The 18,175-nt window shown below is 49.4% G+C and overlaps 12 protein-coding genes across 18 annotated transcripts; 7 read left to right on the top strand and 5 right to left on the bottom strand.

Moving 5' to 3' along the window:
- Positions 1-226: 226 nt before the first annotated feature.
- On the top strand, positions 227-848 carry PPTG_01593 (hypothetical protein; the record flags this gene model as incomplete). The annotated part of the gene is made up of 2 exons (XM_008894961.1): positions 227-400; positions 480-848. The coding sequence occupies 2 exons, from the start codon at positions 227-229 to the stop codon at positions 810-812; spliced, it is 507 nt and encodes a 168-aa protein (XP_008893209.1). The 3' UTR covers positions 813-848.
- On the bottom strand, positions 783-2,070 carry PPTG_01592 (hypothetical protein). Of its 5 annotated transcripts, none has more exons than XM_008894956.1 (3): positions 1,293-2,070; positions 1,008-1,227; positions 783-942 (listed from the first exon to the last, which is right to left on the bottom strand). In XM_008894956.1, the coding sequence occupies exons 1-3, from the start codon at positions 2,028-2,030 to the stop codon at positions 905-907; spliced, it is 996 nt and encodes a 331-aa protein (XP_008893204.1). In that variant the 5' UTR covers positions 2,031-2,070; the 3' UTR covers positions 783-904. The 5 variants fall into 5 exon arrangements, with proteins under 5 accessions (XP_008893204.1, XP_008893206.1, XP_008893207.1 ...); XM_008894958.1 differs by having other exon boundaries at positions 783-996; positions 1,086-1,227; XM_008894959.1 differs by having other exon boundaries at positions 1,008-2,070.
- A 19-nt stretch (positions 2,071-2,089) lies between these two features.
- On the top strand, positions 2,090-5,169 carry PPTG_01591 (hypothetical protein). Its single transcript, XM_008894955.1, has 2 exons — positions 2,090-2,801; positions 2,866-5,169. Exons 1-2 carry the CDS (start codon positions 2,169-2,171, stop codon positions 3,829-3,831), a joined length of 1,599 nt encoding a protein of 532 aa, XP_008893203.1. The 5' UTR covers positions 2,090-2,168; the 3' UTR covers positions 3,832-5,169.
- On the bottom strand, positions 3,833-4,937 carry PPTG_01590. Of its 2 annotated transcripts, XM_008894953.1 has the most exons (4): positions 4,461-4,937; positions 4,247-4,398; positions 4,116-4,176; positions 3,833-4,048 (listed from the first exon to the last, which is right to left on the bottom strand). In XM_008894953.1, exons 1-4 carry the CDS (start codon positions 4,784-4,786, stop codon positions 3,937-3,939), a joined length of 651 nt encoding a protein of 216 aa, XP_008893201.1. In that variant the 5' UTR covers positions 4,787-4,937; the 3' UTR covers positions 3,833-3,936. The 2 variants fall into 2 exon arrangements, with proteins under 2 accessions (XP_008893201.1, XP_008893202.1); XM_008894954.1 differs by having other exon boundaries at positions 4,116-4,398.
- A 376-nt stretch (positions 5,170-5,545) lies between the features above and the next one.
- Positions 5,546-6,681, top strand: PPTG_01589 (hypothetical protein; the record flags this gene model as incomplete). Its single annotated transcript, XM_008894952.1, has 3 exons — positions 5,546-5,618; positions 5,827-6,620; positions 6,661-6,681. The coding sequence occupies 3 exons, from the start codon at positions 5,546-5,548 to the stop codon at positions 6,679-6,681; spliced, it is 888 nt and encodes a 295-aa protein (XP_008893200.1).
- Positions 6,682-7,070: 389 nt separating this feature from the next.
- On the bottom strand, positions 7,071-9,010 carry PPTG_01588 (hypothetical protein; the record flags this gene model as incomplete). The annotated part of the gene is made up of 5 exons (XM_008894951.1): positions 7,071-7,216; positions 7,291-7,891; positions 7,963-8,132; positions 8,201-8,789; positions 8,852-9,010. The coding sequence occupies 5 exons, from the start codon at positions 9,008-9,010 to the stop codon at positions 7,071-7,073; spliced, it is 1,665 nt and encodes a 554-aa protein (XP_008893199.1).
- Positions 9,011-9,052: 42 nt separating this feature from the next.
- On the bottom strand, positions 9,053-9,384 carry PPTG_01587 (hypothetical protein; the record flags this gene model as incomplete). Its single annotated transcript, XM_008894950.1, has 2 exons — positions 9,053-9,219; positions 9,285-9,384. 2 exons carry the CDS (start codon positions 9,382-9,384, stop codon positions 9,053-9,055), a joined length of 267 nt encoding a protein of 88 aa, XP_008893198.1.
- Positions 9,385-10,225: 841 nt separating this feature from the next.
- On the top strand, positions 10,226-11,837 carry PPTG_01586 (hypothetical protein). The gene has a single exon (XM_008894949.1). It carries the CDS (start codon positions 10,314-10,316, stop codon positions 11,592-11,594), a length of 1,281 nt encoding a protein of 426 aa, XP_008893197.1. The 5' UTR covers positions 10,226-10,313; the 3' UTR covers positions 11,595-11,837.
- Positions 11,838-12,155: 318 nt separating this feature from the next.
- PPTG_01585 (hypothetical protein) lies at positions 12,156-13,490 on the top strand (the record flags this gene model as incomplete). Its single annotated transcript, XM_008894948.1, has 1 exon — positions 12,156-13,490. The coding sequence occupies one exon, from the start codon at positions 12,156-12,158 to the stop codon at positions 13,419-13,421; it is 1,266 nt and encodes a 421-aa protein (XP_008893196.1). The 3' UTR covers positions 13,422-13,490.
- Positions 13,491-14,305: 815 nt separating this feature from the next.
- Positions 14,306-15,697, bottom strand: PPTG_01584 (hypothetical protein; the record flags this gene model as incomplete). The annotated part of the gene is made up of 1 exon (XM_008894947.1): positions 14,306-15,697. One exon carries the CDS (start codon positions 15,695-15,697, stop codon positions 14,306-14,308), a length of 1,392 nt encoding a protein of 463 aa, XP_008893195.1.
- A 39-nt stretch (positions 15,698-15,736) lies between these two features.
- PPTG_21079 (hypothetical protein) lies at positions 15,737-15,877 on the top strand (the record flags this gene model as incomplete). The annotated part of the gene is made up of 1 exon (XM_008895532.1): positions 15,737-15,877. One exon carries the CDS (start codon positions 15,737-15,739, stop codon positions 15,875-15,877), a length of 141 nt encoding a protein of 46 aa, XP_008893780.1.
- A 225-nt stretch (positions 15,878-16,102) lies between these two features.
- Positions 16,103-17,340, top strand: PPTG_01583. Of its 2 annotated transcripts, XM_008894945.1 has the most exons (5): positions 16,103-16,180; positions 16,250-16,508; positions 16,585-16,724; positions 16,792-16,905; positions 16,988-17,340. In XM_008894945.1, the coding sequence occupies exons 1-5, from the start codon at positions 16,136-16,138 to the stop codon at positions 17,096-17,098; spliced, it is 669 nt and encodes a 222-aa protein (XP_008893193.1). In that variant the 5' UTR covers positions 16,103-16,135; the 3' UTR covers positions 17,099-17,340. The 2 variants fall into 2 exon arrangements, with proteins under 2 accessions (XP_008893193.1, XP_008893194.1); XM_008894946.1 differs by having other exon boundaries at positions 16,792-17,340.
- The last annotated feature ends 835 nt before the right edge of the window (positions 17,341-18,175 follow it).

The raw sequence follows: 18,175 nt of genomic DNA, 5'->3' as shown, positions 1-18,175 counted from the left end.
CATCAATAGTTTATTAATACTAATTGGCAAAAGAAAAATCTCGATCTGAATTCGGACATGCTGAAGTAAAAATAGTGGGAACGATAAAAGCAGGATAATCTTGTTCGAATCGTGTCCTTTCATTACCACATTTTTCTTTCGATACTAGAAATCATGGAGTACAGTCAATCCAAGGTATCAGACTGTAGAAACCCCAACAAATGGCCTCAGCTCATTGACTAACGCGATGTTCGTCCAGTACGAAGGCAGTATGGAGTTTGGACGGTATCATGGCTCAGGTGTGCTGAACCTTCCTGACGGCAATCGATACGAAGGCGAATTCCAGAACGGTGAGTTTCATGGTCACGGGACACTGTACTTCCCGGAAGGGAAGCTGGAAGGAGAATGGGCGTGTGGCAAGGTAAGGACAGAGCTTAAAGAAGAGTGCTGAATGTACTACGCAAAAAGCTGATCTTTGCTACTTCTTGAATACTTCGCAGCAAGTTGAAGGCACCTTCACCTTCTCGGATGGTCTTGAATACGCACCAGCCAACTGGACGTACTGCACAGACGTTAATCGACAATACTACTCGGAGTCAGTATCTCCTCGAGGCATCTTACCGGCTGGAGAGCTCAACTACTTTGACACCGGCGTCCATCGTGTGGTGCCGCTCGGATCATTCGACGCAGGTAACGGTATTTACACACCTTCAACAGGCCTAGTATCAGCTTATAATGATCCGTCGAAAACGCGAGAACCTACTGAGCAAGAAAAAGAATGGATCCTGACGCGAGCACCGAAGGCTACAACCAAAGACATGTCCATCAATTGAACAGCATACAACATGCATTAAACCAATAAAGTCCGCTTTATTCGTGCAGCTTGAAGCCTTGATTCTCTTGTTTTAATGAACCATAGCTGTCACTACTGCGGTGATGTTTTGCTAAGAAAACTGTCAAAGTCTGAGGCGTAGGTTTTAGTACCCGCACTTTTAAGTTGTCGTCACAACACAGTCCCTACAACATACCATCATTTAACGTCGTTAGAGTCGAGCGAGCAGAAGTCACTGGTCGTGAAGCTGGTGCCGCAGAACCGGATGCCTTACCTCCTCCGTTCAAGTTCAGCTCGCCCATATCTTGCTGCAATCCCGCCGTGCGATTCGCACCTGGTGGCGAATCAAACGTCATCATGTCTTGCATCTTGGTCTTACTGCATTCCTCCAGCGTCTTCATTAAAATATCATTCACCTGTTTTCCACACGACAATAAAAGATCTCAGCAAAACCACCTCATCGCCAGTATCTTTGACATACGTTAAGACATTCTTCCAAGGTGCGCTCGTCGATCTTGCCCATAATGCCTCCTTCAATGAGTGTGTTCATCCTGGGCTGGCATTGCCGTAAGAAGTCCAGAACATCTTCCAGCTGCTCGCCAGTTTGGCCACGGTTATGAAGATCTCTTAGCAACTTAATCTTCTCCTGTACCACCTTCAGATCTGCGTGCAGTTTCTCCAACTGCTGCTCTCTTGTGCGTCGCATCGGAGCAGAACCTGAATAGTTCTCCTCCTTAGAGGCCGAAGAAGGCGGAGTGAAGATAGGGACATCATTCTCGATCTCAGGGAAGGCAACGCCCCGCATCTTGAGTTGTCTATAAACGTCCTGGAAGGCGTGCAACTCGCTGCCTTTGAAGGCGTCCGCCCATTGGCGGATCAGCAAAAGTGCTTGGTTCTGCACGTCCACGCCCAAACTACCGTCCGAGAGCGCTGCTACCTGATTCAAGAAGAGTCTGGAGCCAATTTGACTGTGAATAGCGGGCGGTCCGTTCTTTACTAACGTCTCTGTCAGCACCAACGTCAATAGCGCAACCTTGGGGTTGTCACTCTGTAGTCGGCGCTGCAAGAAACGCACGATGTCGTCGCACACAGCGTGGTGTGCGTTGGCGCAGTCGCATAGTGCAATGTTCAGCGCCCACTCAGGCCCAGCCAGGTACTCGGCCGTCGCGCGCGACACCAGATCCTCCGCCTCCGCAACGTCCTGCGCATACTCGGCCATGCTTCTTCAATTATGAGCCAAAATTAAAAATGTGTGCGGCACACAATTTATGAATATGAGAACATCTTTTGGTGTAGATAGAATACATCAGGTGTAAGTCTTTGGTTGAAGCGATCAAGCTTACAAGACCAAAGTGCGATGCTGGAGTCTCTGGCGCGCACGCGGTTGCTGTACGGGGCGGTGGCCATGTCGGCTGGCGTGTTTGTGTTCTCGTTCCTTCAGGAGCGTGAGGAGATGGGGGAGCAGGAACTTGAGTCAGGGGAGCGTCCTGTGAGCACTGAGCTCTTCTTTCAGGCCATGGAGAACATGCCGCAGTTATCTGCCCAGCAGAGGCTGGAAATGCGGCGATTCTGGCGTAATTTGACCAACAGGAAGCTACAGAAACGACTAAGTATCGGTAGCAGCGACTTAATGGACGTAGATCAGGAAAACAACACGGAACTGGTGGTCAGGGACGTACAGCTCTTCGCACAGGAGTACAAGCGCGTGTTCCCGGACATTTTCCCGGAACAGCAAGTGCTAGACGCAGCGGAGAAAGCAGCGAATGCAGCCGATCAGCAGCCTACAGCGTGGAGCGACATCGTGGGCAGTACGAGCACGATGATCATGTCCACTGGAAAGAGATTGAACCATATCGCAAAAGATACGAAAGACGAAGTGCAATTGGCCATGCACCGCACAGTGAGGAAAGTGCTGGAGAGGGCGTTGGATATCGTAGCCGCGAGGTTGAAGCATACACTGAAGGACCCAGATATGCCGAGCTATCTGAAGGTTCGTGTTGGGTTTAAACGGGTGTTTAAATGGACTAAGTATTAATATTGCGGCTGTGTTGTAGACGAATATTGACATTGGTATTGAGCAATTTATGCCGGACGTCAAGATGGAGATTTTTAGGAAGACACGGGAGCTTTTCGGGCAAAATTCAACAACAGCTGAGGAAAAAGCGGTTAAGGCGAAGAAAAGTGAAGATGGCAGTGTACCACTAAGCGGAAGTGAAGGAGTTGGTGTCGCAGTCACGAACCGAAGATTTGGTCTTTATCGTCGTGTTCGCGGACATATTCTGCATCATTTGTTCCCTCATGACAAGACGATCTGGAGATCATTCAAGGACCCATGGTGGATCGCGTATACGAGTGTGGGTATTTTGCCCGTGGTGGGCCAGTTGTGGTGGATCTTCCTGTTTATCATCAAGGACAAGACGAACGAGCATCAGTTGTGTCAGTTCATTGTGGGATTCAAAGCTGCACAGTTTATTACGCTTGGTATCATGCACATGATGCTTGGGGTCTTTATGTACGTGAAATGTGTGGTGCAAGGCTCCATGCTGGCTTGTCAAAGTGGAAGTGGCCCTGCTCTGAGTGAAGGAACGGTATGCTTCTTCGTACTTCAGATTATTCTGGTTTGGGCAGCGTTCTTCCGTTTGCCGTATACTGTACGTCCTCAAGAAGTTGGGCTATACCGGACAAAGTCCATGGAGATGCGGGAACGTCGTGTGTTTCACGATGCCTTTGGCAACGAAGTGCATCTGGATCGTGGAGGCTACCTTATGAAGTTTTGCGGGTACGAAACGGTATCTTTCATCATCATTATGGCCCTCGCTGGTCTTGTGCTCTGGCTGCCATTCGAATCATGGCAACGCCAAGCGTTGTTTTACTGGATTCGAACTGCCTATGGACTCTTCTCGCTCCCGTTTCTGGTGTTTAAGATTCCTGTACTGGCGAATGTTCTGATGCACACTCGACAAATGGGCTACAATGAACAGGGTGATACAGTCAGATTCGTCAAGAAGCGACTTGAGTGATCAGGTGGACAAATATGAACGTATTTCTGGATTAATAAACGCGTCTGGTAACGAAGATACAGACGAAATGTCCCAATGCATTTCATGAATACTACGGTAGATGTTTTACGCGAGCTCATCGACGTCGGATGACGTCGCTGGGCCTTGCCGTGCATTGAGCGAGTCATCTTTGAGTCGGTTATTGCGGAGCAAAGCGTGCGTAGCACTAGCCAGTGACCTAAAAATGCAGCAACAATGTTAGTGACGGCAAGGAACCAATTGTAGGGCTGCAAACTATAACGTACGAGACAGAGAGCGCGAAGATGACGGTAGGCAGCACGAAGAAGAGCAGAAACACCATCGTCGCTGCAGAAGATGCAACATCAAATCTATCAGTATTAAACTCACCACCGGAACCTTCGTACATCAAACCCACATCCTGTTGCTGCAAGCAGAATATCTTGCTCGCTGAGTCGTCGACCCAAGACTTCAAACCTGTCGGTCGGGATCTCCTTCTTAGTGAGAAATATGTGCCATCCGTAGCCCACAATGATGCACACCAGCAGCTGAACCGGGTGGAAGAACAACCTGCAACAAATAACAAGTCAGCTTCCCAATTGGAATTGCAATTATTCAATGACAAAACCCACAACAAGAAGGCGAAGACGCCGACCATGAGCAGCAGATAGTTGGTCAAGAAATAGTTGGCGTTTGTCTTCATACGCGCGAGCATTCGGTGCTGCGGCGGCAGATTGAACGGCTCCGTCTCGCCGATCCCAGTGCAGCTGACGAGCGAGCGCAGCGATGCGATGGTCACGCGCTGCTGCAGCGTGTCGAGAATAACGTGGCCAAGGTCCCGTTGGCTCATATCACGACTGCCGGCGTTCAGGTCCACAACGTCGAGCTTGCGCACTCGTGGAGATGACGGCGGCGACATGTGCGCGTGGATGGAGCTGCTGTTGAGCATTGGGGGCATTGCAACGGACTCGACAGACGGAAAAGAAGTGCTTGATGAGGGATGAGCGAGTGATGAAGCGCTAGGAGCCGAGCAGGCCAGCAGGTCCGCGGTGATTGCTCCCGGTCCGCCATGTAGCGTCTCTGCATGGAGGGCATGCTACATTACCCGAAGAAGTCGATATTTCATCGAATTGAACAGGTTATTGTAGCGAACGGACCAATGGGAGACGAGAGAAGGTCTCTTTATTGCGATACAATGTAACGACAATTTTTAGGAGTTCAACAGCTGTCGCGCGACTTACTCGGAGGATCGGTTCGGACTGGAAGCGATTTGTCTTGGCCCTCTTCCCTCGCTCTCTGCGTCAAGCAAATGCCTGGCGTAGTGCTTGCAGTGCATGACCCCTATTTGTGCATGTACAGTAGCAGTATGGGCGTTCATGTCCGATGTAGAAATGTCCGCAAATTGTGCATTCTAAGAGACCGGCGACTGGCAAAACCGTTGAAAAGTAACAGTTCTTTAGCATCGGCGTGGACTCAACACTGCGAGCCGCGCGCTATTCGAGCTCGAGCCAGTTGCAGTCACCACACCGCCTCGAATGAAATTCCAGCTTGTTAAAGATGGCATTTTGGCGTAAGCTCTTGGTGTAAGCTGAGCATTACAACGCGATGAGCAAAATGCACACAACGCCCAACTTCAACAATGCAGATCCGACGTAACGTTGGACGGGCCGCCAATGGCGCCGCGCCATTCGAGTTTCAGACATCGAAAAAGTGTTAGATGCCCAACTGCTGGTTTGACGTGTTGGCGTTGATCGAAGGTAGCTATTTCCAGGACGTTCTCGATCTTAGCGGTAGCTCTGGTTGCGTTGGGCTGCTGTACATTTTTGCATCAAACGGCATTTTGGATCTTGTAGATGTCACGCGCAGGAGTGTCTTATCCGCTGCATTGAAATTGCGACGGAGATACATAAGCACATTCTTGTATTTGCAGTGTACGTAAAAGCCCAATCCTTCGACTGATGGTAGAACACAATACTCGTCACGCTGCCACTCCAACAGTAGCATCTCTTCTATCAGATGTGGCATGGCATGACAAGCTGAATTCAGCGGCCAAGGAAAACATCATCGGCAAAGCTAAGGCTGTACCGAACTGGGAAGACGAGCAAGAAGCCAACAATCAGGAAGAGGATGGATCGAGTGCGGTTGACAATGCTCGTCACGACCACAACGACGTGAAAATTCCCCTTCGAAAGTGTGAAACCCTTGGCAAGTCTCTAGATAGAGACGAACTACGGCACTTACGGACCGAGAACGCTACGTTAAGTCGCCGTTTGACGCAGATGGAGAAGGAGCACGCTCGGAGCGTTGAGAAGTTAGAGACAAAGCTGCAGCAAACTATCGCAACGCACAGGCAGATAGAGCAGCGTTTGAGATCGCAACTGCAGACTGTACTTCACGAACAGCAAGCGGCAGCAGAAAATGCACGCAAAGTGCGTACAATTTTGAACCGCATCACGAAATGGATGCGTCAAGTGCAGCGAGCAGCTCAGCGCGAGCGCTCACTTCGCAATGCCAAACCTGTGGCGCAAGATCTCGAATTGAGGATGACACCATGCTCAGAGTCGTCGTACAAGCTTTGGACAAGTGGAGCGAATCTCGCTACGAACGTTTCGAAATGTGAAGAATCGCCGACTGCTTCGAACAAATTCTCACTGAACCAGGGTCCGTTGCAGTGGCCAGATTCATACAAGATTCTGATCGATAACAACGTAAACCCCGTACCCCCACCTCCACCTGGGCGAAACCGTGCTAAAAGTCTACCGGCAAAAGGTTTTAACTACGTCGGATACCCGGTACTACCGCCAGCAGAAGGTAGTCTGACTAAACCATCAGGTGGGACAGAAGTTGTTCTAGACGGACTGCCTCCTGTTGACGCCTCACCACGCAGAGTACGAAAGCGAAGTGCCGGCAGTCTTCTTGCGTACTGTGCTCAAGTCGTCACCGCTTCTCTGGCTGGCGCACGTTCGTCCCCTTCTCCGCAGGCGAAAGTCACACCTGTATGGAAACTTGACAGTCTATTAGCAGTACGCGAAGAGCATGAAATCGACGAAGAAGCAGGGCAGTGCAGTCGATCAGCTACTAACAGTAAACCTCTGGATGTAGCACTACCGAATCTCTCGATCGGGTTGCTTTAGACGCTATAAAAGTGTTTTTAGTGGTTTTCTCTAAACTACTAAAAAATCACCTTATCTATAATTCAAAGCTGTATGGTTGCGAATGTATTGTCACTCTGATGAATGCATCTAAGCTTGAAGAGGAGTTGGATGGGCAAGGAGTTCATCGTGCTTAGCCTCGTTTTGCTTCCGTTCGTTCCGAACTTTAGCCAAATCCGCCTTAAGCGCTTCGTTAGACGGATCCAGCTCGACACTTGCTGCAAAGTCTTGTTCGGCTTTAGCGTGTACAACATAATTTGAGCAAGTTAGATTCCGACTAGAAACAACAACTTTTAAAGCGAGATCGCACCTTTGTCCAAGTCGCGTAGTGATAAGTAGGCGGCACCACGTCGAACGAGTGTTTTTACTACCCAAGCGCGACGCTGAGATGAGCCAGCGGCAGGACTAAAGGAGAAGAACGCAAGTCCATGTTCTTGACCCGAGGTGCTCATAGAATTGGTGTCTTGTTGCAGCAATACTAGTGCTTGTGAGCAGTCTTCAGCACACTCCTTGGCACGATGTTGCATCAAATAACATGCAGCTCGGTTGGACAAGCAGGCGATGGAAAGGGGATTCAATTGCAACGAGTCTGAGTACACCTGGATGGCCTTTTCAAGGTCTTTGCCTTCCCTGAAGATGCTGTCGCCGGACTGTTTGAGTTCATGGGCCTTTTCCATTGCGACAAGCTCCACGAAATCATCTCGAAGCTGCGGATTCTGCTTGTCCATAGAGCACGCGACAGCGTAGTCTGCCTTAGCTGGACCATACTGGCCAACTCGGCAGTACGCGGTGCCACGGCGTACAAACAGCTTTAGTTTGAGTCGGTAATGTTTTAGTACGCTTGAGTTTTCGTCCTTATCGCGTGTGTCCGGCAGATACGATAGCGCTTTTGAACAATCGCTGATACACTCCTGGAGTAACAAAAAGTATTGTTCAGGTCGATAGGTCTCCTTATTAGGCAGCTTAAACGATAACAAGGTACCTCGAACTCGCCAAGTTGAAGCAGACAAGCTGCTCGGTTTGACAGGCATTTGGCAATTAGGTCCGTGTTGTCACTGGGTGCTGCCGAAATGGCTTCAGCGTATGCGTTTGTGGCACCCCGATAATCTTTTGAACGGAAAAAGTCGTCCCCCTTGGCTTTCAACCACATAGCTGTACGGAAAAAAATCACAGTTAAACAATGAGCAAGTGCTTAGCATGAAGTTCTGCCAGATACGTACGATCAGTTTCGCTGATGTCGTACTCCGATGTGCGATTAAGACCCTGGTGTTTGTTGATGTGCTTGCGATTTTTCAGCAACCAGTCCTCCTCCTCTGCAGCTTTGGATTCTCGTGAAGGCGTTGGGAAGACACGAGGCGTGAAGCGGATTTCTGACTGTACACACTGTCGGGGAGGAGGCAATTCGATCTCGGGAGTGGCATCTTCAGTGTCCACTTGAATTGCTTCATCTCCAGAGATTTCATGTGAGCTGCAGGACTCTGCGCGCTGATTACCTGTGATAGTGCTCTGCTGATCAACTTGCGCTTTAGATTTTGTAGCGTTTGAAATGTCGAAGCTGCCGTCTTCTGTCAACTCGATGATTTCGTCTTCTTGGTTGTCTCTCGAGTCTTCACCCTTGTGCGGCATAGCAAATGACACTTTCTTCTTTGATTTAGCACTGATTGGCAACGAGTTCTCAGGCTTCTGCAGGGTCTTGATACCAGGTGCGTGAACGTCTTCCTGATTGCTACTTGAGACATCATCTCGATCTTTTATTCTCTTCTTTTGCTTCTGAACTTGGAGATCTCGGAATGACTCGTACAAGCTCCGCTATCAGCATAAACGAGCGATTAGCCATCAGTTCTTCAGATTTATAAGCAGGAGGTTTGTACCTCCTCACGCTCTTTCTCCTCCGCTTTGAGGTCGGTCAGAATTTGACGATTCGTATCGTCGACAGCCATTTGCGCCCGCAAAGTCTCTTTTTCGTCCTGGTGCTTCTTCTCCTTCCTCTTCTCACCCAGCGCAGTCTCGCTGGCTCTTTTCCGGTCCATGGACGCGTCCCGGCGCTCTCTTAGAACTGCTTTCGTGCCTTGCTACTGCAGTTGTTTCCACATTCGACTCTCTTGCTTTTTCAAGGAGATCCGAAGCAAATTCGACGCTGGGATGTTTTTTACAACGGCAGACGCGTCATCCACGGCATCCTGCAGATCTAGTAGCAGCACGTATGGCGCAGCGTTGACCTTAACGACCAAGTCGCTTACTATTTAGCAAACGAGTCCGTTCAGTAAGCTACAAAACTCCAAAGAACCAAAGAGCTAGTCTCACCATAAATGTCAATAGTTCGCAGCGCTGTCCCTGGTAGATGTAGCTCCAGCGCGAGGCTGGAGGCGTCTTCCTCCCACGTGTATCGAGGCACTAGCGGCATTTTGCTTTATCTCGCAGGCAAGCACGAGTTGATGAAGTACGCGATATCTTTTGTACGGGCGTCGCTTCAAGATCGTGGAAACTGGATGATTATGCGGCTCGATGATTACATCGGCAAATGGAATTTCGAGTCGAAATGAAACTGCGCGAATTGCCGTCTAGATTCGAAAGCTCTCATATTATAATAGCTATGCCACCGAGTAGTAGCATACACCCGTCATCGCGACAGGCATCAGAGTCGGCGACCTCGTTGATTCACGGCGTTCCGTGTATCTGTGAAGTAAGCATCAGTCTTTAATATGATCAAACAGCTAGCAGTCGGCCAGCACGGTGAACGCACAGTTCACTTACTTAAAAGCAAGTGAGTTTCTTGACATCCTCGTCACCGCCGGTGATTTGTCAAGATTGCTGTCATGGCTGAAGTTCCGCCGCTTTCAACATGCGCTTGGCGAAACTGCGCGGACGAGTCCATCTTGCCGGTCGTTTTCTGCCCATAAGTCACGGATACCGTGATGGAACATCAATTTGGTGGAATCCTGAATTAGACGCCGTGAATCGTGCGAGTCGCACGGTGCGACGACCCCGAGATGATGCCAAGAAGACACCGATGCGATGACATCAAAGTGCTGCATCACTTTGTGTCTCCAACTTCGAGTCGAACATGCTGGAAATGACATGCTGTGTCTGTGTTCATGTACTACGTCGTACACGACATTGCACACGTGCTTTCGAGGTCTCTGTCCGCCACCAGCTGACAGGTATCCAAGCGTCTGGATAAACTGCGCGCCACCTGATCGCTGTAAAGATGAGATTTGCAGCATGCATCACCACTGGTGATTCACCGCGAAAAAGAGCTTTTCATTCCCACCGTATTCTTGCCGATCAAAACGCAATTTGCTACGCTCCACACAAACAACTTTGTGTATCACCATGGCGATTCCTCGCGGCTTGACCCTGTTGCTTGCTTTGTGCGTACTGTTCGCTCCGACGCCCGTACGTGCCGAACAAGAGGTGGCCGAAGCCTACATCGACCCGGACGATGGTCTCACAGTCATGGAGATCGTCAAAGCGCGCGGCTACGACGTCGAGGAGCACAAGGTCACGACCGCGGACAACTACATTTTGACCATGTACCGCCTACCCAAGACGTACACGGAGAGCCAACTGAACGCCACGGCCATGGCCAACAAACCGGCAGTATACTTGATCCACGGCCTGCTCGACAGCAGCTTTACCTACGTGTGCAACTTCCGCAACCAAAGTCTGGCGTTCGTCCTGGCCGACGCCGGCTACGACGTCTGGCTGGGCAATAACCGCGGCACAACCTGGTCGAACCAGCACGTGACGTATACGACCGACGACGATGCGTACTGGGCGTTCTCGTGGCAGGAGATGGCATTGTACGACATGCCCGCGATGATCAACTACGTGTTGAACTCGACAGGGCACTCGACACTAAGCTACGTGGGGCATTCGGAGGGAACAATGCAAGCGTTCGCCGGGTTCTCAGTCAACCAAGAGCTGGCTAAGAAAGTGTCCTACTTCGGTGCGCTTGCTCCCGTCGCGTACCTTGGCCACATCACTTCACCGATCTTTGAACTCATGGCGGACTCATACCTGGACGTCCTGTTCACCATTCTAGGGGTTGGTCCCTTCTGGGAGACCAACTGGCTGATCCAGGGCATTCTAGCTAAGTATGCGTGTGCATTTGTCGACCAGGCTTGTGGCTCGATCATCAACGCACTTACAGGACCTTCAGACAATGTGAACACTACGCGTTTGCAAGTGTACATCTCACAAACGCCTGCGGGTACGTCGGTGAAGAATATGGCTCACTTTGCACAAGGCATTCGTGACAATACGTTCCGGTACTACGACTACGGCTGCAGTTGTGTGCGAGCGCTGGGTTTGGCCTTGTGTTCCAAGCTAATTTGCAAGAATAAGGAAGTGTATGGCGCGTTTGACCCACCTGCTTTTAATCTCGGAGCCGTGACGTATCCACGCATGGGGTTCTACACGGGCACCGATGACTGGTTGGCCACCAGCACTGATATTGCTCAACTTCGCGCTGGTCTCACGAGCGCAACGATTCTCACCGACCAAAGCGTCGAGTATAACCACCTGGACTTCACTTGGGGCTATAATGCCAACGAACTCATCTACCAAGACCTGCTCGCTCAGATTGCCAAGTACGTCGATGTCGGGTACTAGTGGAAGCATGTATAATGTGGACATCAATCCGCTGCTGGCATGCACTCAAATACGTGAGTACTACGTAGTATGAAGAAAGTTGTAGCAGTTGATATCATTGTTGTATTAGTCCGTCGCCAGATCATGAGCTGCCATTATTAAGGAAATAGTACAACTACGTGTAGTCCTTCTAAAGTCTACGTACTAGCTGCACGGCTTTTTTGAATGGAGTTGCCTAAGAATCTGGTCCATTTAGGTGACGACATCACGCTGTTAGACTTGAAACAAGTCTTGAACATCATGGTGCGTCATTTCACCGTGTTGAATATCAATCGGGTATTGCCAGGCTTGCCCGCTTCAACGTTGCGAAAGTAGCACTCGACTAGAAAAGTGGTTTTTCTAGTCGAAGTGCTACGTTGAAGGACTGGTCCGGGAGGCACATCCTTCATTGCCCGAACGAAATTCTAGTTCATCACCTCCACCAGCACGAAGAGCTCAAATGCTTTGGTGTTCGACAACTTCGTTCATTCTCCAATTTGCGATCTCCTGGACAAGACCCACAAGTTCAAGACCCAAGCGACCATGGTATCGAATACTATCCTGTTGGTGCTGTTCACCACCTTCGTCGTCTTGCACGCAACTGTTGCCAAGGAGGAGGCTGCCGTTGACCCAGATGCCGGTCTCAATATCGTGCAAATCATTCAAGCCCGAGGATACGCCGTCGAGACGCACAAGGTCACGACTGCAGACCGCTATGTGCTCACGATGCACCGTATCCCCAAAAGCTACGCCGAAACCCAAACGGGCTCTGCGGCTGCAGCTAACAAGCCGGTGGTCTACATGCAACACGGTCTGCTGGACAGTTCGTACACATGGGTCCTGAACTACCGCAACCAGAGCTTAGCGTTCATCCTTGCTGATCTCGGCTATGACGTCTGGCTGGGTAACAACCGAGGTAACACGTGGTCGAAGCAGCATTTGGACTACACCTCAGCCGACGACGAGTTCTGGGACTTCACATGGGAGGATATGGGAAACTACGATCTCCCCGCTATGATCAACTACGCTCTGAGTGTATCCGGACGATCGACGCTTAGCTATATCGGCCATTCGCAAGGGACCACACAGGCGTTCGTCGGGTTTTCCAACAACCAGGAGCTCGCCAAGGTAGTGTCCTACTTCGGAGCGTTCACACCCGTTGCTTGGACGGGAGCTGCTACATCTCCGATCCTTGTCACTCTAGCAAAAACCTACGTGGACTCGTGGTTCCAACACTTTGGAGTGAACGAGTTCAGTCCGAACAACCCCGTCCTTCAAAACGTATTGGGCAAGTATGCCTGCGCCTGGGCAGGTGTCGTGTGCGACGGCTTCATAGACTTGATCGGTGGGCCCTCGAACAACATCAACGCTTCGCGTGTACACGTATACGTGACTCAAACGCCTGCCGGTAGCTCAGTCAAGAATATGGCTCACTATGCTCAAGGTATCCGCGACAATACCTTCGCTGCGTACGACTACGGATGCAGTTGCCTCCGTATTTTGGGTATTGGTCTATGCTCGACTTTAATCTGCGAGAACAAGGCCAAGTACGGCAGTTTCGACCCACCGGCATACCCCATTCATAAGATGGTGTATCCGCGTACGGGATTCTACAACGGTGCACAAGATACTTTGGCCAGGAAGGCAGACATCGACAAGCTGCGTGCTGGATTACCGGATGGCGCTATCGTGTACGATAAGACCATTGACTTTGGACATATTGATTACACGTGGGCGCATAACGCTCGTGAACACGTCTACGACGATCTCATTGCGCAGATCCAGCTCTACGAAGGTAAAAGCTACTGAGTACAGCCCATCAACCTGACATCGATGTGTAGCGAAGTTTAAACAATGGAACGTTCATCTTTCTTGTCGTTTACTATGTAGCCCCCTTACTATGTTGTATAAGTCACCTAAACATTGTACGGTGGTAGGGTGTCACGGGAGCTAAAACTACAGGTACCGGGTGTATAGCTTCCAGTTCGAGTCGCCATTTGGGCGATTGCGCAGCACGGACAGCAGCACGCTGTACAGTAGTCTTTACAACAATTTCCAGGAATCTGGAACCTCTGTCGCGTAACTGAGCGCAAGTGACAAATCCAGAATGGCAAGCATATCGACAAAAAGCAGCCGAATAAAAAGCTCAGGAGCAATCCGAAGCCGTAGGAGGTGACACCCAGTCGCTTGGATATTTGGGCCAGCGAAATGCACGGGCAGAACGTCACCATGCAACAGTTTGGGATGAGATCGGTACAGCAACCACCGAGACCGACTAGCCAGCTTCCTGTCATCAGCGGTGTGTCATCTGAAAACGGTACGACGCTGGCATACTGCTGGGCACCTTCATTGCTGGACACTTGTGTAGAGTCTTGTCTTACCCAGCCATTCTCGAGATCAGCCGATACAGACCCTGGTGGTGCATTTGCCACTTGGTTTGACTTCATATTGCTGCTGTTATGTGCCGTGCAAATACAGGACTGAGTGAACTGCGGTTCTGTTGCTATTTTTCGAAGCAAGAAGTGCATGCTCTCACGCATTTCAGGTATTTTTACAGCATGAAAAAAAAAAATAGAAACTCATTAGAAATGCAGCATATAATGACTAATCTATTGTTTTCAAAGAAACAGTTGACGATTTATTCACGATCGTATTCACATCTGCGGTGACGTTACTATCAGCGCAGAATTTATCTAATCTAGTTGGCGGAATGAGAGCGAAGTCCTTGACTCGATAACGTCATCTGTCAGTGATCCAACGCTACCGGAATCTGTCGGTTCCGGTATGGTTGTATATCCAACACCCTGGTGCTCTTCCAGCTGTGCGAGCAAGTCCTCGTATATCTTTTCGTTGGCATTGTACGCCCATACAAGATCCAAATGGCTGTACTCCTTAACTGCAAGTTCGTGGACGATAGTACCCGACGGAAGCGCGTCGCGGAGTTTCTCGATATCCGTTGCCGTCGCAATGGTGTCTGCAGATCCGATAAAGAGACCTGTTCTTGGAAACACCATTTTTTCGATAGGGAACGCCGGCGGGTCGAAGCTTCCGTACACTTTCTTGTTCTCGCACTTGTTCTCGGAGCACTTGTCAATACCAAAGTCCCGCTTGCACTTGCAGCCGTAGTCATACGGCGCAAAAGTGTCGTCACGAATGTTTTGTGCGTAATGGGCCATGTTCTTAACTGAGGTACCTGCCGGTGTTTGCGAAATGTAAACTGGTAAGCGTGAAGTATTCGTACTGACCGATGGACCTGCAACAAGGGCGATCGCTGAGGCGCAAAGTTCATCGGCTACGGTACAGGCAAAGCCAGCTAGCATTTCTTGAAGAAACTTGCTTTTAGCAGAGAATTCCGAGATACCAAAAGCCTGAAACACTTTATCGAGATGAACGTCCGCCATTCCCTTGAAGATTTTCGCTGTCAGGTGTCCAGTCCAAGCGACCGGGGCCAACGCTGCGAAGTAAGATACCTTTCTTGCGAGTTGTTGGTCGAGGGAGAAACCCACAAATGCCTGTGTGGTTCCCTCGGAATGACCCACGAAACTCAATGTTGTGCTTTCCGATTTATTCAGTGCGTACTCGATTTCTGCCGGAAGGTCATACTTGCCCATATCCTCCCAACTGAATTCCCAGAATTCATCGTCGTCTTCAGTGTAGGTTAAATGTTCCCGAGACCAGGTCGTTCCGCGGTTATTGCCGAGCCAAACGTCATATCCTGCATCCGCCAAAACGAAAGCTAAGCTTTGGTTGCGGAAATTGTTGACAAACGTAAAGCTGCTATCCAGTAAACCGTGCTGCAGTAAGGCGACCGGTTTGGCAGCAGTAGGTTCAGCTCCTGCTTGACTTTCCTCGTACGTCTTCGGCAAGCGATACATGGTCAAAACGTAGTCGTCCGCAGTAACCACTTTGTGAGTTTCGACGAAGTATCCACGTGCCTGAACGATTTCAACAACATTCCTTCCCACATCATCGTCAATGTCAACCTCGGCCACCGCCGCTTTTCCAACGACATCAACGGTTCCCATCACAAGAAGTAAAATACTCAAAATGAATAATTTGAGGAGAGAATATCGCGACAATACCATGGTTTGTTGGTTCTGTAGGCCGGAAGAGGTACCAGATCGATGCTGAACTGGTCGGGACAACCGCTTGTCGGTTTTGGAGTAAAAGCCGAAGTGAGGGAGGCCCACGTCAATGAACAGCGCGAAGCCATCGTTGGAGCGTACTCAAAGAAAGTGCCCCAACGCTTGAAGACGGGCAAATAAATGGCTTTAATCAAGGGCAACACATCAGTCTGCTTATCATCAAATCCGTATGGTTCTACTGATCCCGGATCGTGCCCGCGACTGGCAACAATGATTGTGCCCGCGACTGGCAATTGTCGAGTAATATGACGAAATTGCTTTTATGCTGAAATTGATTGGTAATAAAATTAGTTTAACCCAATTAACGGCTTTTTAAATAAAGACCTTTGATTGGTTGAAAAGAATCCCATCTGTGCCATACAAATCAAACTGCCGACCATGGTGGAGGTCGAGTGGCAACTCATCAGCCAAGGCGCTGAGGCGGTGCGAGCTACCTTTATCACAACGCTACACCGTCAACTCCATTAAAGTTGTTTGTATTATATCTGGCAGAAAGTCTTCGAGACGGACTTCGCTGGCCGCCCCTGCATCGTCAAAGAGCGCGTTAAGAAAAGCTACCGCCTGCCCGTACTGGACAAGAAACTGTCGCATCGTCGCCTAGTGCAGGAGGCTCGCTGCATTCTCAAGTGTCGTCGTGCTGGAGTCCTTACGCCTGTTATCTTCCTGGTGGATGAAGACAATAGTCGCCTCTACCTGGAAAAGGTGGAAGGAGGCAGTCTGAAGGACTATCTGCGACGAGCTTACAAGCTCGGTACGATGGCTATTGATGCACTACCAGCATAGATTTACTAATGAGGTATGGTTTATATTGTGGTGGTGTGGTACAGACCCTAAGTATGGGAATGAGGCGCTCAAGAAGGCTTATCACATTGGCGAAGCCATTGCCAAGATGCACGACGCCGATATTGTCCACGGAGACCTGACGACGTCTAACATGATGCTAAGCAGTGACGATGCCACGGATGTAGTGAGTGACTAGTGGAGAATGCTACAGTTTTCGGGTGGTGTTTAATAATGAGTTTGTGACGTGTTAGACGATGATCGATTTCGGTCTGGCCAACTCGCAGCCGCTGCCGGAGGACAAGGCTGTCGACCTGTATGTGATGGAGCGCGCGTTCGCCAGCACGCACGTCAACTCTGAGCTTCTGGTGCGTGTGGAAAATGTTTTAAACAAGACAGAAGCGAATTGGCGATTGACAGCTTATCGTTTTATTACTGTGCTGACGACAGGTTGAGGAGGTTTTGCGTGCATACCGAGCAAAATCCCGCCGCTCTGATGCGATCTTCCAGAAGCTCTCTCAAGTGCGTCTTCGTGGTCGCAAGCGCACCATGGTTGGATAACTTTACAGCTGAACGTCGCTAGTCGAGTAAAGGGCAAAGTGTACCCCAAGGGTGAACACAAGAAGATGGATCAGTGGCATCTTTCCTTTTTTTTTGCGGTATGATCGTTTGAATAGCTCTGGTAAACGAGGAAATAGATAAAGAAAGCGAATGCGAGGTGAACTTCGCTTCCTACCCCCGAAATTCGCCATGCGACTGCAGGTCACTCGCCATTTGTTACAACTATCCAACGTACTTTACCGAGCGTGATTGTCCATACTTCGGTCCTTCTTATCGTTGGCCGTGCTGGAATAATAAACAAACGAAAGTAGTTTCTGGAGCAGTAAGTCAGAGATCGACATTATTAGAGAACTTAGTTGGAGCAGCTCGACCTTTGTAATCTGAATAAAAGCTGAACAAATGGAGCGATTCCCGCAGCCGTTTGAACGCGTTTGATTCTAAACTGATATTCTTTTTCAAACTCCAAAACTCGTTTGACTCGGAATTTGAAAGGGGGGGGGGGGGTCTCCCAGATTTATTTTTTTGAACATGATAAAGGACGGACTCAGGATCCTAAACGGGCTGCGGGAATCGCTCTAATGACAGATGTTATAGATTACCGATGGATGATTTTATACTTAATGACAGATATTATAGAAAACCGATGGATGATTTTATACTTAGTGGTGGATTTCAAAATTTTGCAGCCATAAACCTAAGGGGTTGCCTTGGCTACACCACTCTTTTACATGCAATACCACCTATCTTTTAGCCTACCCCTACCTTCTCGAATGATCCCAGGAATAAGTAAATTGCAAATATAGCCCACTAACGGTCAGTTTTCAGTGATAAATTGCGAATATAGTTCTCTATCCTGCGACAATACTATTGGTCAATTTAAATTCTAGAATTCTTTCGTTTACAAAACGTCGGCAGCGACAGAGCTGGAGTGATCGAGCGGCACAACCAGCGCGGGAATACATTGTAAGTATACATATAAATATAATACTTAAGTATATTTTAAATATATTAGTACGGTTTCGGGAGTTCCGCTGTGTGAGGATAACTGGTACCACACAGGCAGCCGAGGATTTGGTG

Source organism: Phytophthora parasitica (assembly GCF_000247585.1).
Source record: "Phytophthora parasitica INRA-310 unplaced genomic scaffold supercont2.3, whole genome shotgun sequence".
Taxonomy (NCBI): Eukaryota; Oomycota; class Peronosporomycetes; order Peronosporales; family Peronosporaceae; genus Phytophthora; species Phytophthora nicotianae.
This window is presented reverse-complemented; position numbering and strand designations above follow the sequence as displayed.